General features: G+C 45.7%; 1 protein-coding gene across 9 annotated transcripts in view; it reads right to left on the reverse strand.

Annotated features, from left to right (window-relative positions):
- Window positions 1–12,045, reverse strand: part of LOC115102304 (ankyrin repeat and SAM domain-containing protein 1A-like) — a 119,938-nt gene that overhangs the window by 5,896 nt on the left and 101,997 nt on the right. For 8 of the 9 annotated variants that reach the window (XM_065005427.1, XM_065005424.1, XM_065005426.1 and 5 more), the window contains 7 exons: window positions 5,612–5,710; window positions 5,365–5,511; window positions 4,825–5,241; window positions 4,250–4,321; window positions 3,954–4,040; window positions 3,445–3,582; window positions 1,840–2,022 (listed from right to left, as the gene is read on the reverse strand). In XM_065005427.1, the coding sequence (XP_064861499.1) occupies window positions 1,840–2,022; window positions 3,445–3,582; window positions 3,954–4,040; window positions 4,250–4,321; window positions 4,825–5,241; window positions 5,365–5,511; window positions 5,612–5,710 (1,143 nt within the window). Of the gene's footprint in view, window positions 1–862; window positions 1,118–1,839; window positions 2,023–3,444; window positions 3,583–3,953; window positions 4,041–4,249; window positions 4,322–4,824; window positions 5,242–5,364; window positions 5,512–5,611; window positions 5,711–12,045 lie in introns of those variants that run through there. The other variant, XM_065005430.1, reaches the window with a different exon arrangement.

Genomic DNA, 12,045 nt, shown 5'->3' on the forward strand with positions numbered 1-12,045 from the left:
AAATAGTCCAAGCAGCCCTGTGATCATCTCATTATCATTCAGTGGCACAGGAGGCTGGTGAGAGCAGGACAGCTCATAATAGTGGCTGGGATGGAGTGAATTAAATGGTACAGGTAACTGCCAAAATAAAGAAACACTTGAGTAAATTATAGATACAAAGTATAATGAAAGCAGGTGCTTCCAGACAAATCAAATCAAATCCAATTTTATTTGTCACATACACATGGTTAGCAGATGTTAATGCGAGTGTAGCGAAATGCTTGTGCTTCTAGTTCCCACAATGCAGTGATAACCAACAAGTAATCTAACTAACAATTCCAAAACTACTGTCTTATACACAGTGTAAGGGGATAAGGAATATGTACATAAGGATATATGAATGAGTGATGGTACAGAGCAGCATACAGTAGATGGTATCGAGTACAGTATATACATATGAGATGAGTATGTAGACAAAGTAAACAAAGTGGCATAGTTAAAGTGGCTAGTGACATAAGAATGCAGTCGATGATCTAGAGTACAGTATATACATATGCATATGAGATGAATAATGTAGGGTAAGTAACATTATATAAGGTAGCATTGTTTAAAGTGGCTAGTGATATATTTACATCATTTCCCATCAATTCCCATTATTAAAGTGGCTGGAGTTGGGTCAGTGTCAATGACAGTGTGTTGGCAGCAGCCACTCAATGTTAGTGGTGGCTGTTTAACAGTCTGATGGCCTTGAGATAGAAGCTGTTTTTCAGTCTCTCGGTCCCAGCTTTGATGCACCTGTACTGACCTCGCCTTCTGGATGATAGCGGGGTGAACAGGCAGTGGTTCGGGTGGTTGATGTCCTTGATGATCTTTATGGCCTTCCTGTAACATCGGGTGGTGTAGGTGTCCTGGAGGGCAGGTAGTTTGCCCCCGATGATGCGTTGTGCAGACCTCACTACCCTCTGGAGAGCCTTACGGTTGAGGGCGGAGCAGTTGCCGTACCAGGCGGTGATACAGCCCGCCAGGATGCTCTCGATTGTGCATCTGTAGAAGTTTGTGAGTGCTTTTGGTGACAAGCCGAATTTCTTCAGCCTCCTGAGGTTGAAGAGGCGCTGCTGCGCCTTCTTCACGATGCTGTCTGTGTGAGTGGACCAATTCAGTTTGTCTGTGATGTGTATGCTGAGGAACTTAAAACTTGCTACCCTGGTGTGGTTCCTGAGTTAATTAAGCAATTTAAACATCCCATCATGCTTAGGGTCATGTATAAAAATGCCCAGTTGCCCATTATTTTGCCTACCATGGCTAGAAGAAGAGATCTCAGTGACTTTGAAAGAGGGGTCTCAAAGGAGCATAGGGGTTTTAAGGGTGTGTGTGTGTCTCAGTCACCAGATCAACCCAATTGAACACTTATCGGAGATTCTGGAGCGGCGCCTGAGACAATACACCAAATGATGGAATTTCCCATGGAAGAAGTTAGGTGTAATCAATCCCTTGTAGAATCTATGCCGAGGTGTATTGAAGCTGTTCTGGCTCGTGGTGCCCAACATCCTATTAAGACACTTTATGTTGGTGTTCCCTTTATTTTGGCAGTTACCTGTATCAAATGAATGGAACCCATGTGTTTGATACCATTCAATTTATTCCGTTCCAGCAATTACAATGAGCCCGTCCTCCCCAATTAAGGTACCACCAGCCGCACGTGTTCAGTGGCAATCCATTCCTTAACGTTTTAATGCTACTGGCAGATTTTCACAATGTATTCACAATGATGTAAGGAGCTGCAGCATTTTGATAAATCACTTGTTTGTTTCCTGTCCAAATCAGAAGAGAATTGTCTGTGTGCGCATGTGACAAACTCACCCCTGATTTCCTTACGCCACCCCGTGGTTTGGGAACGGGTCGGCTGGATTTGGTCTCGATGACCTCTGCCCCGGGTCCTGCTGGGATGCCCTGGTGCTGTTTGGTCCTCTGGGCCTGGAGAGCTAACTGATAGGCCACCTCAAATGCCTGTCCCAGCGTCAGGATGATTTCATAGGTCAGGTTCTACCAGAGGGGGAGGAGACAGAACATAGAATCCTACTCAGTATTCGACAGACAGACAGACAGACAGACAGACAGACAGACAGACAGACAGACAGACAGACAGACAGAGCTCCTGAATATGAACGCTGTTGCATCAATCAGATTGAAGTGGAGAAGTGAAGAGTAACTTCCAGGAGAGATGCTCTTAGTCAGACAATGGAATCTATGACTTCATTTGTTATGTGTATTTGCCTGCATCACTTTGTAAAAAGACCCAACTCAATGGCAGGCAGAGCTGTCAGGTAGAGAGGAAGTGTAGCGAGACAGCAAGCTGTTCCCTCTCTGTCCCCTGGCTGCAAACACCTGCTACTGCAAACCAACTGGGGCTGGAGCTGCATCACATTAAAACACAGAATCTAATTAGTGGCTAGGACCAGGTGAAGGTGAACACACACTCAGGACCAGAGACTGAGACCTGGGGGGTCTGTGTGTGTGTGTTTATTTGTACACCCCAAAAGTCCTTGATTTGTTTTCCAAAGAGAAAGATTTGAATGGCTTCCTCTGACACATACAGCACCACTGGGCAGCTCAACCCACTCAAGTGAGACATAATTAAACACCAAACCCATCTTGTAAAGTTAAGTGACAAAACAACTCCACCCTAAGAAAAACAGAAACACCGCTTATTCCTGTGTAGTGAAATGTATTTCTGTTTATATCCTTTGATGTGATCTGGGATCTGTACTACTGTGTGGGCTGGTGAAAAATGAGCCTGTGGAGTCCAGTAACAGCCTGGTCATTACTGTTTAAAAGCTCTGATCACATCTCTGGGTTATTATACTCCCCCACCTCAGATAGTCATCCGCAGACATGTCAGAAAGGTGGAACCAGCCATAAACAAACACCCATTGACTTGAATGGGGATGGTCATTCTATGAATTGTATTTCTATGTGACCAGACTCTAGTAGTCAGTCAGTGGCTTTCGATGACCCCTGCGGTATTATATTTGAGAAGCCTTAGCGTTTAGTCAGATAACCAGTCATCAGGAGGAATGGTGTGGTGAAGAATGAAGGCCATCAGCGTTGCCAAAGTGAGAAGCCTCACAGTGACGTAAGCGGATCGAGAAAGTAAAGATAACAGTGTTGCAGTGCTGCTGCCAGTCAGTCACATCGCCTCTGAGGATTGAAGACGGTGGCTGGGAAGTATCTCCCATGAGGACAAAGGAGAGGATATCAGAGAGAAACTATGCTCTGTGGACAGGACTGGGGAACAGTGTCTCTGCATGGAATTGTCACACCGCAGGGCAAAATTTCAGAAGTAGAGCTCTTACGAGCAGTCTGAAGTTGGATGTATTCTGCAACTAATCCAATAGCATAGTATACAATGAAGCCACGGCAGGCTAGAGTAGATGAGTGGGCTGATGTGTAAGCAGGTATTCTCACCACGTCCACTGTGCTGAACACATGGCAGTAGTGGTGGTTGGTCTGCAGGTCCTTGGTGATGTAGGCAAACGTGCACAGATCCTCTGGGTCCTGGGCTGCGCACGAGATGTTCCGGATTTCATGTTCTGCAATGATGTTCTGTATTTGGAGGAGGAACCAAGATTAATGTGGAGTCACAGCGGCAATAACATCAACCACTTTCACATCTCCATCATGGGAAAAAATGGTTAATATCAATATGAACTAAAAGTTCAACCCCTCGACCTACTGCCCTATTAAAGGACTATCTGTCATGTCTATGACTCACTTAATAGACAGGGGTGAAATTTAGTAGGAGGGAGAAGGTTGGGCTGGAACAATGTGACAGGTGTGGTGTGATACTGGGCTGCTTCCTCTGGTGTCTAGCCTCCATGGCTGGGGTGTGTATGAGAGAGACTAATCTGTCTAGTTGTCAGATATCGCTGTATGGATCAGGCCTAAGGTGAAAAGGGGGCACCCCGCCAACCAACCTTATTGGCCGCATCAATGAACTTCACCCCTTTATAGGTGATGGAGAGGACGATAGTGGGGACCTTCTTCATCTGCTCTGTTGACCTCTGAGCGACAGAGATGTATAGCATGAAAAGGAGAACATTAGCTTGGGTTCCTGTAATCAGGAAAGCACAGGTCCCAATAAAAGAGCAACAGCAGGTACAATGAATCAAATTTAAGACAATACAAGTTGCAACAAAGGGGAGAAAAATCAACAGATATAAGCTGAAATGTTAGATAACAGTCTCTCTGGAGAAACAGAGGCTAGACTTACCCTCATTTTGGCACAGGCATCCTGGGTGGACTCGGTCCCCCGTAGCTCCTTTATGAGCATAGATCCCAGGTACTGGAGAGAGGAGAGGGGAGAGCAGGACATTAATATAGTAGTACAGAGAGTGGGAGACCATCTGTATTAAAGAAAGCCCTTAGTGAGTTACAACAGGAAGAAAGCCCTTAGTGAGTTACAACACGAAGAAAGCCCTTAGTGAGTTACAACACGAAGAAAGCCCTTAGTGAGTTACAACACGAAGAAAGCCCTTAGTGAGTTACAACACGAAGAAAGCCCTTAGTGAGTTACAACACGAAGAAAGCCCTTAGTGAGTTACAACACGAAGAAAGCCCTTAGTGAGTTACAACACGAAGAGAGCCCTTAGTGAGTTACAACAGGAAGAGAGCCCTTAGTGAGTTACAACAGGAAGAGAGCCCTTAGTGAGTTACAACAGGAAGAGAGCCCTTAGTGAGTTACAACAGGAAGAGAGCCCTTAGTGAGTTACAACAGGAAGAGAGCCCTTAGTGAGTTACAACAGGAAGAGAGCCCTTAGTGAGTTACAACAGGAAGAGAGCCCTTACATTGGCTTCATATCCACAGGATTCAAAGATGAGCTTCTCAGGCTGGTGGTGCCAGTCCTGTACAGGGGTGTAGGGTGCTGCCATGCTGGGGGGTCGCAGGGTCAGACGAGGCTCACGATGCCGCTCCTCATACCTCTCATGTGATCGGTGTCGTTCACTGCGGGAACGGTGGGGGGCCACATCGTATTCGGTGTTGGGCCCCTTCCTCACCCCAGGCTCCCCCAGGGGCAGGATTGGGTCCATGGAGCAGCCTGTATAGGAGTCCATGTGACTGATGGGAGAGGAGGTCTGGGATACCAGGTCCTGACACCTGATCTGGGACAGGCGGGGGGGCTTGACAGGAGGTTCCTCATAAGGCTGCTCTGCCAGCGAGGCGATGATCCGTTTCCTGTGTCCCAGCAGGGAGATCTTCAGCACCTGGAGAGACACAAGTAAACACAACCATAGAGCATGTTGCCATTTAGCACATATTAACTATTAAATGAAATGGCTACTTTGAAATGTTCTCGCTCAAACTACATTTCAGAGAGGCACACTCACGTTGACAATCTCCAGTTCCCACAGGTTCTTGACACAGTCGAGGCTACGATATCCGCTGGACAGGAAGCTGTGTTGGTACTCCTGCAGGCCCAGGAGGTCCAGCCAGGAGGACAGAGAGCTGCTGCCGTCACAGCCCAGGGCCTTCACCTGCAGGGGGAGGCTCACAGTCACACAATGACCCCACACAGTCAGGGCCAGTCACACTAACTAGTAGAGCTATAATGCTGCAAGGGGGCCATGGGGGAACCTTAGGTAGGGATCGAGCTGCATGCAGGATCTTCCTCCGATGTCCTGGGTCTGTGATGCCTATCTCCCTCAGGTCCTGCTCCTCCATCACATTACTACCCTGTAACAGAGAGAGAGGAAGTTCAGGTTAGAATGACATACATCACAATGATCCTATCGACATGGTCTCAATGTCGCCATAACGCCAGGCTTAGCTGCAGACAAGGAATTTGATAACACAATGATTAATTCAATGGAGGTAGTGGTTTTCTCCATATAATCAATGGAAATCTAACGTATCATTTTAGTGTTGGAGGGCTTTTAGGTTAAATCTAACACAATAAAACGGGACTAAGACAAAGACCCAACATATGGGTGGTTATTGATCTACCTGCCCAGAAGCTGTCATTGAGGAAAGAAGGGGTCAATTCCTCTGGGGTGTCAAGAACTTTGACCCTCCTCTCCCATAGAGTTCACATACTGTACAGTAATAAACATCAATACATTAAATGAAATGTAATTTAAGTGTATGGGGGAGGGAGGGAGACAGGCATTAGAAAGGGGTGAGGGTGGGCCAATACCATCTACAGTCCCACACAATACCATCTCCAAGGCTGGCACAGCCAGGCAGGAGCAACGGATCGCTAATCAATGGATCAATCAGGGAATGGCAGGACAGTAGGGTGAAGGGGACTGAAAGGAGCCTCCCTCCACCGAGTGCCATTGATCGGGGTCACTCGATGGGTCCATCATCCATTGGTCTGAAGAGGAATCATTTGCCATTACTCAAATGACCAATTAGCTAGGTGAGGTACTGTACGCACTGTGCATTAAGTTGCTGAAAATCTGCTACTGTACGAGCATCAACTTGGGAGGTGACACACACTTAGGATCATCTGCAGTGTTGTGTATGAGCCCTGTGTTAATCCCACCATGAGAGCAGAGTCAAAGGGATGGAAAGATGGAGGGATGGAGAGGGGAGGGAAATTGGGAGATGGATAGGAGGGAGGGGTCATCAGTGTGTGTGCCTATGGCACAGTGGAATCTACACGGGGTGAAATGAGTCATTAAGACAAAAGGCTGCTGAGTGGACTGCTGTTCCCTGTGGCTCAGCCATGGCAGGGAGGCAGGCACATAGGGACTGACTGTGTGCATATAACTGTGTGCGTGTGCACTTTCTTTTGGCTCTACTGTATTAACCGGAGCGTGTGTAAAGATCATGACTCAGGTATTATCCACTCTGTTAGGATTATGTGTGTTAATGGGAGATAGGCAAAGGGGAAAACAAGGGGAGAGAGGGAGAGAGAGAGTGAGGGAGAGAATGAAAGAGAGAGGGAGAGAAAGAGAGAGAAGAGCCATAAGGGAGAGGCCATCAAATTATTATTATTATTATTTTATTTATTTTATCAGGGACAAAGAAAAATGTTTCCTTTATTCATCTAATAACTCATAGTGGAATGACGGCTCGGAGCACACCTACACTCAGACCTGAACTGATCAATTCATGAATCTCTCTCCAGCTGATGATGAAGTGGAATGAAGCAAGAGCAGAGCTGCCCACGCCATCTACATGTGGAGTGTTTAGAGTACATCGCTGATGCTGTGTTTGGAATGCTAAAGGAGGAGCAGCTACCGCTCACATCAGCACCAGGATTCAATAACGTTACACAGGTGCAGTATAGGTGCAGTATACCAAAGACCTCTATGGATCACGTACTGCCACAGATTGGTATACTGCTAATGCTGGGCCAGGGAGTCAGTGAGTGGCAAAATGCTCCAAGCCAATGGTAAATAATACATGTCAGTTTATTTTCAAATGAGGCCATATGAGGATCCAAAATGTAAAGGGGGAGTTATTCAACTGAGTGATAGCATAATGTTGTTCTCAATAGATGGGTTGGTTGTTAGCCTACATTTGCACAATGAGCACTTGTTGTTTCTCAAATACATTGTTACAGACGGCTCTAAAGAACCTATACTGGACTTGGTGCAAACTGGAAAATGCATATCCTGGTTCCGCATTTATTGTAGCTGGTGACTTTAATAAAGGAAATCTGAAGATAACACGAGCGAAGTTTTAACACATCGCCTGCGCCACTCGCGCTTCAAAAAATCTACCATTGCTACTCTCCGTTCCAGGATGGTTACAAGGCCCCTCCCTGCCCTCCCTTCTTTTCGCAAATCAGATCACACCTCCATCCTGCTCCTCCCTTCCTATAGGCAGAAACCAAAACAGGAAGTACCTGTGGTAAGGACTATTCAATGCTGGTCTGACCAATCGGACATTGTGTGTTTGCAGTGTTATTGTCAGTCACTGATGGGGTCAGAGGCTGCCATACATGTCGATACAGAGCTGATTTCTAGGACTAACACAGTAACACACAATCCCTCATCCCTGGCTGACTGCATTTCTCTGATCCTGACACACATACTGTACTAAAACCGCTCTGACAACTCCCCACATCTACCCCAGTTACCACGGAGACTAGAGGAGTGCCCTTGCCTCAATGACAAAGGAACCTTGAAGGGGATTATCCAATTCCTAATAAAAGGCAATTAAGTGGATGAAATTCTCCAACTGCCTGATATGAGACAAAATCCAACATTCACCTCCACCTGTATAAAGCTTATTCTAATCCCTTCATCCATGGCCTCAAACTGCAGGAGAACTTGTGATCAAGAGTCTCAGACTCAAATGACTAGGAACTCTACGGGGTAATCTCGTTAAAGCCCTTTGACTAATGTTTTCTCTTTGCAGGTTATAGTAAGAATACTTTACTGTCTGCAGCATAGGGGACTGAACCATTAACTGCATGTGTATGTTGTGGTGTACCTGTGTCCATCCATTGGTATGCATAGTATGTGCAATGTACAGTATGTTTAATGCACAGTAAAGTAGCATGTGAGTGAGCGTGGGTGTTTGTAAATCAGTAACCTGTACATCAAATGAGATCGACACAAAATTATCAAAACCGATTGATTCATCTCAGGAATGCAAAACATTTTAGAACAAGTGCCAAGGGTGAGTAAAGGGAAGCTAGACAGCCCTTTTTGCTATTGATAAGCTTCAGTGAATGGGGAAATTAGATGCCAGAGGAATCTAAAATGGTGGCTAAAATGGTGATAAAGGACATCTTAGATTACACCACCAGTGAACAGAACTCAATTCAACAATTGAAAAGTCCTCGAAAAGTTATAAAACTCCTGAAGAATTACCCCGCTTTTTAACTATACAGAGACTTCAAGGACCAGCTGTACAGGAACCTACATTATTCTACCCCAATTACACAATGCCTTGTTCAAAAACGGTCCTTGCTAACCTCTGTTACAACATATAATGTACCTAATGGATCAAACTGTTGTTTTCCTGTCATAGTTTGTCCTCCGTTACATACATCTCAGTAAAGCTCTTCTCCCTCTGCTCTCCCTTGCACTTCATTAGAATTCTGCTTTCCCTCTGCTTGGATTGTTCTGCCTAGCGTTACACCTGAGGGGCATGACTGCTCCAGACCAATTGTTCACTCTCAGAAGCAGGGTCATGAGCTTGGGGGACTGAGACAGTTAGCCTCGCTATGGACTAGCCCACCTACAGTATGTTATGCCAACTAAATAATCAAATGACTGGAGGGGCATCAAAGGTGTTGTGTTTGTGTGGGGGTATGTATGCAGATTGTTAAAATGTCCATTCGTTTTGACAAATGGACGTCAACAAAATAACTTACAACTTTGAGCTAGTCCTTTTTAGAATGTCTAAATGCACACAATAACAATGTAAAAATCCCGTAGGCCCTTCCTCCGCTCTCCTTGAGTTGATTAGGCATGGCAGGTAGTCTGTCCTGCCATTACCATATTACCATTACCTAGTCATCAGAGGCTGCAGTGTTCCTTACGTGACTGATTTGTGCCTAGAGAACGAACAAACAGAAGAGATGAAGAGAGAGAGGGAGACTGGACTATGAGGATCACACAGGCTGGCGTATTCACAGAGGAAGACTGTTTGGCTGGCTGGCTGGCTGGCTGCGCCACTCCTCTGATGTTGCTCATTGCCATCATTGTGATGTTTGATTACAAGCCGAGCAGCAGTCTTCTTCCCTGGGCAATCATTACCGCTACTGTGTATGCCTGCGCCTCCTCTGCTGACCTCAGAGACTTCAAGGATATTCATTCCTTTTGACTGCAATGATGAACACGCGCTCTACTGCTGTGAAGGCTCACCAACAGAGCGGGAGCCTCGAAAAAGATTGAGACGTTGTGAACGCCAACTCAGTGTTGTTTCCCTCACAGTAGCACCTGCCACTAGTAAAATGCACCTTGAGTTAGACTAGTAATTTATGTACAAAGAGGAAGTGTCGTTTTTTGCGACAGGCATTACCCGTTTACTGTCAGCATACAGAGTAGAGAGAGTCTTAGAAGGGATGCTTGCCTCTTCCACTCATTCCCTCTGGGTCAATAGAGAAACGCATCTCATTCATTTTATAAAGGGCTTCTCCTTCGCTTGTGTCCGACAACACAATACAATCACTGTTATCGTATTGATTTTGGTGGTGGGCGCGGCCAAGGAGAGATCACAGTACTTTGCCTGCTGGAATAAATTGAGTTTAATTAGGAACTGTCAAGGCTGCTCTGTAGACCACACATCACAACACTCCAACACGGACTCACCCCATAACCAAGGGTAAAAGCTTCAGATGGCCACGATCTTTTCAATTCTACATGTATTTTTGTGCAGTCAGTATGATTTGAAGGGGGGGGGATTGTCATTTCATTTTCTGACAACACATACGTTGAGTAGCTGAACCTAAAATCGGAGTTGTTGAACAGCTGGCAAATCAGTCTTCGTAATCAAACTTCACTCTATTAGGCATCTTAAGACTGACATTTTTAGAGTGTGTGATGTTTGTGTACCCCACTGGCCGACATGTGGTGCTCAGTGCTGGGAAGGTTTATTAATGAGAGGGGTGTATGAGGTGCTTATGTGCAGCTTTCACAACCTACTGCTAATGGGCCAGAAGTCCAGGGATCAATATAAATACATGTATCTGCCTGCTAAGTACAGTTTTCATTACTTCTGGTGAAGAATATCAACTTCCTTCCAAATTAGGTTAAAATTACAGGCCCAGTACAGCTGGCAAGAGCAGACAAACATACACATTGTTTCCCAGACAGAGACCCGAAGAAGACCTTGGAATACACACAAAGACACACCCTCTCGATGCCTCCCTGATGATTTTTGCACATCAGATATCCATAGTGCATAGGGAGGGATGTAGTCACTGGTGCTTAGCATGCATGAAATGGTACTTGTTGTAGAGCCAATACAGCCGCACCGCCGAGCAAATATATTACATTTATTTATATGGGTCTCAAGCTTGAAATGCTTGATTGATTACAAACCAATCCACCCACGTCTGAGAGAATGTACTGAGTCCTGCGGGTGGGAGCACTTTGGAAAGTAACAACAAGGAACTTCTGATTTGGAGGCACACATTGAGAACCCTTAAAAGGGTCACCCATTTACTGAAATAGCTGACAATGAGAAATGTTACAAAATGGTTACTGCTTTTGTCCAAATCCCTCCTACAGAATGGAACAAAACAGGTGGTCTGAGCCCAGGAAAATAGAAAGGAAATTGTCAGTGACGAGAATTGCCAGAAAGAGGAGGAATAAAATGAGGGGATAAGGGAGGAGTGAGGAAGGCAGGGAGGGAGAGAAGAGGAGACCGACAGAGCTTCAAATTTAACACAGGTTTTGATGTCAAGAGAGGGTGGGATGGAGAGAAAAGTTGACTAATCTGAGCCCAAAACCTGTCACCCCTTCCCAACACCACATCCTTCCCCCAAGCTCCAGAGTCTGTGCAGAGACCCAGAGAAATACACCAATCAGGAGGTGTGAGAGAGCAGCCCTCTAAAAATCACACTGGAGAATGTTGTGCAATTTGCCTGCCTATGCTGAATATGCTCCCATGATGCAACAGTTCATTAAAGATAATCATAGCAGGTGCATGGTAATGTAGTGTATCCACTCTGACACAGCTGCTCCATTCAGCCATCAAACCAAAGTGCCAATATAGACAAGGCCAAGGCTGGGAATCATGAACCCAGGCCAAACGGCACATGGTCAGGCTGTTGCCTCTGAGGTTGTGGTTAAGCCACGGGTGAATTTGATCCACTCTTGTGTGACAAGATCAGAGACAAAGAAAAACCACTGAGGGAGGATAAAAATGAACAGGAAATACAACGAGAGAGAACAAGGGAAGGCGGTCTTTTCCGTCGACCCACTCCGGCTACAATTTATGACCGTCCCTCACGTAAATCACTGGAACTACAGCAGACAATCAACACTTCCCATTGACCTTCACTGTCGGGAGAAGAGAGTAAAGACATTGGAACCAGAAAGTGCTGTGACTGCATCCCTTCACCAACACTCTGCTAAAAACGGTAGGTAATGCATAATGTC

The sequence above is a fragment of the Oncorhynchus nerka genome, linkage group LG20 (assembly GCF_034236695.1).
Source record: "Oncorhynchus nerka isolate Pitt River linkage group LG20, Oner_Uvic_2.0, whole genome shotgun sequence".
Lineage (NCBI taxonomy): Eukaryota > Metazoa > Chordata > Actinopteri > Salmoniformes > Salmonidae > Oncorhynchus > Oncorhynchus nerka.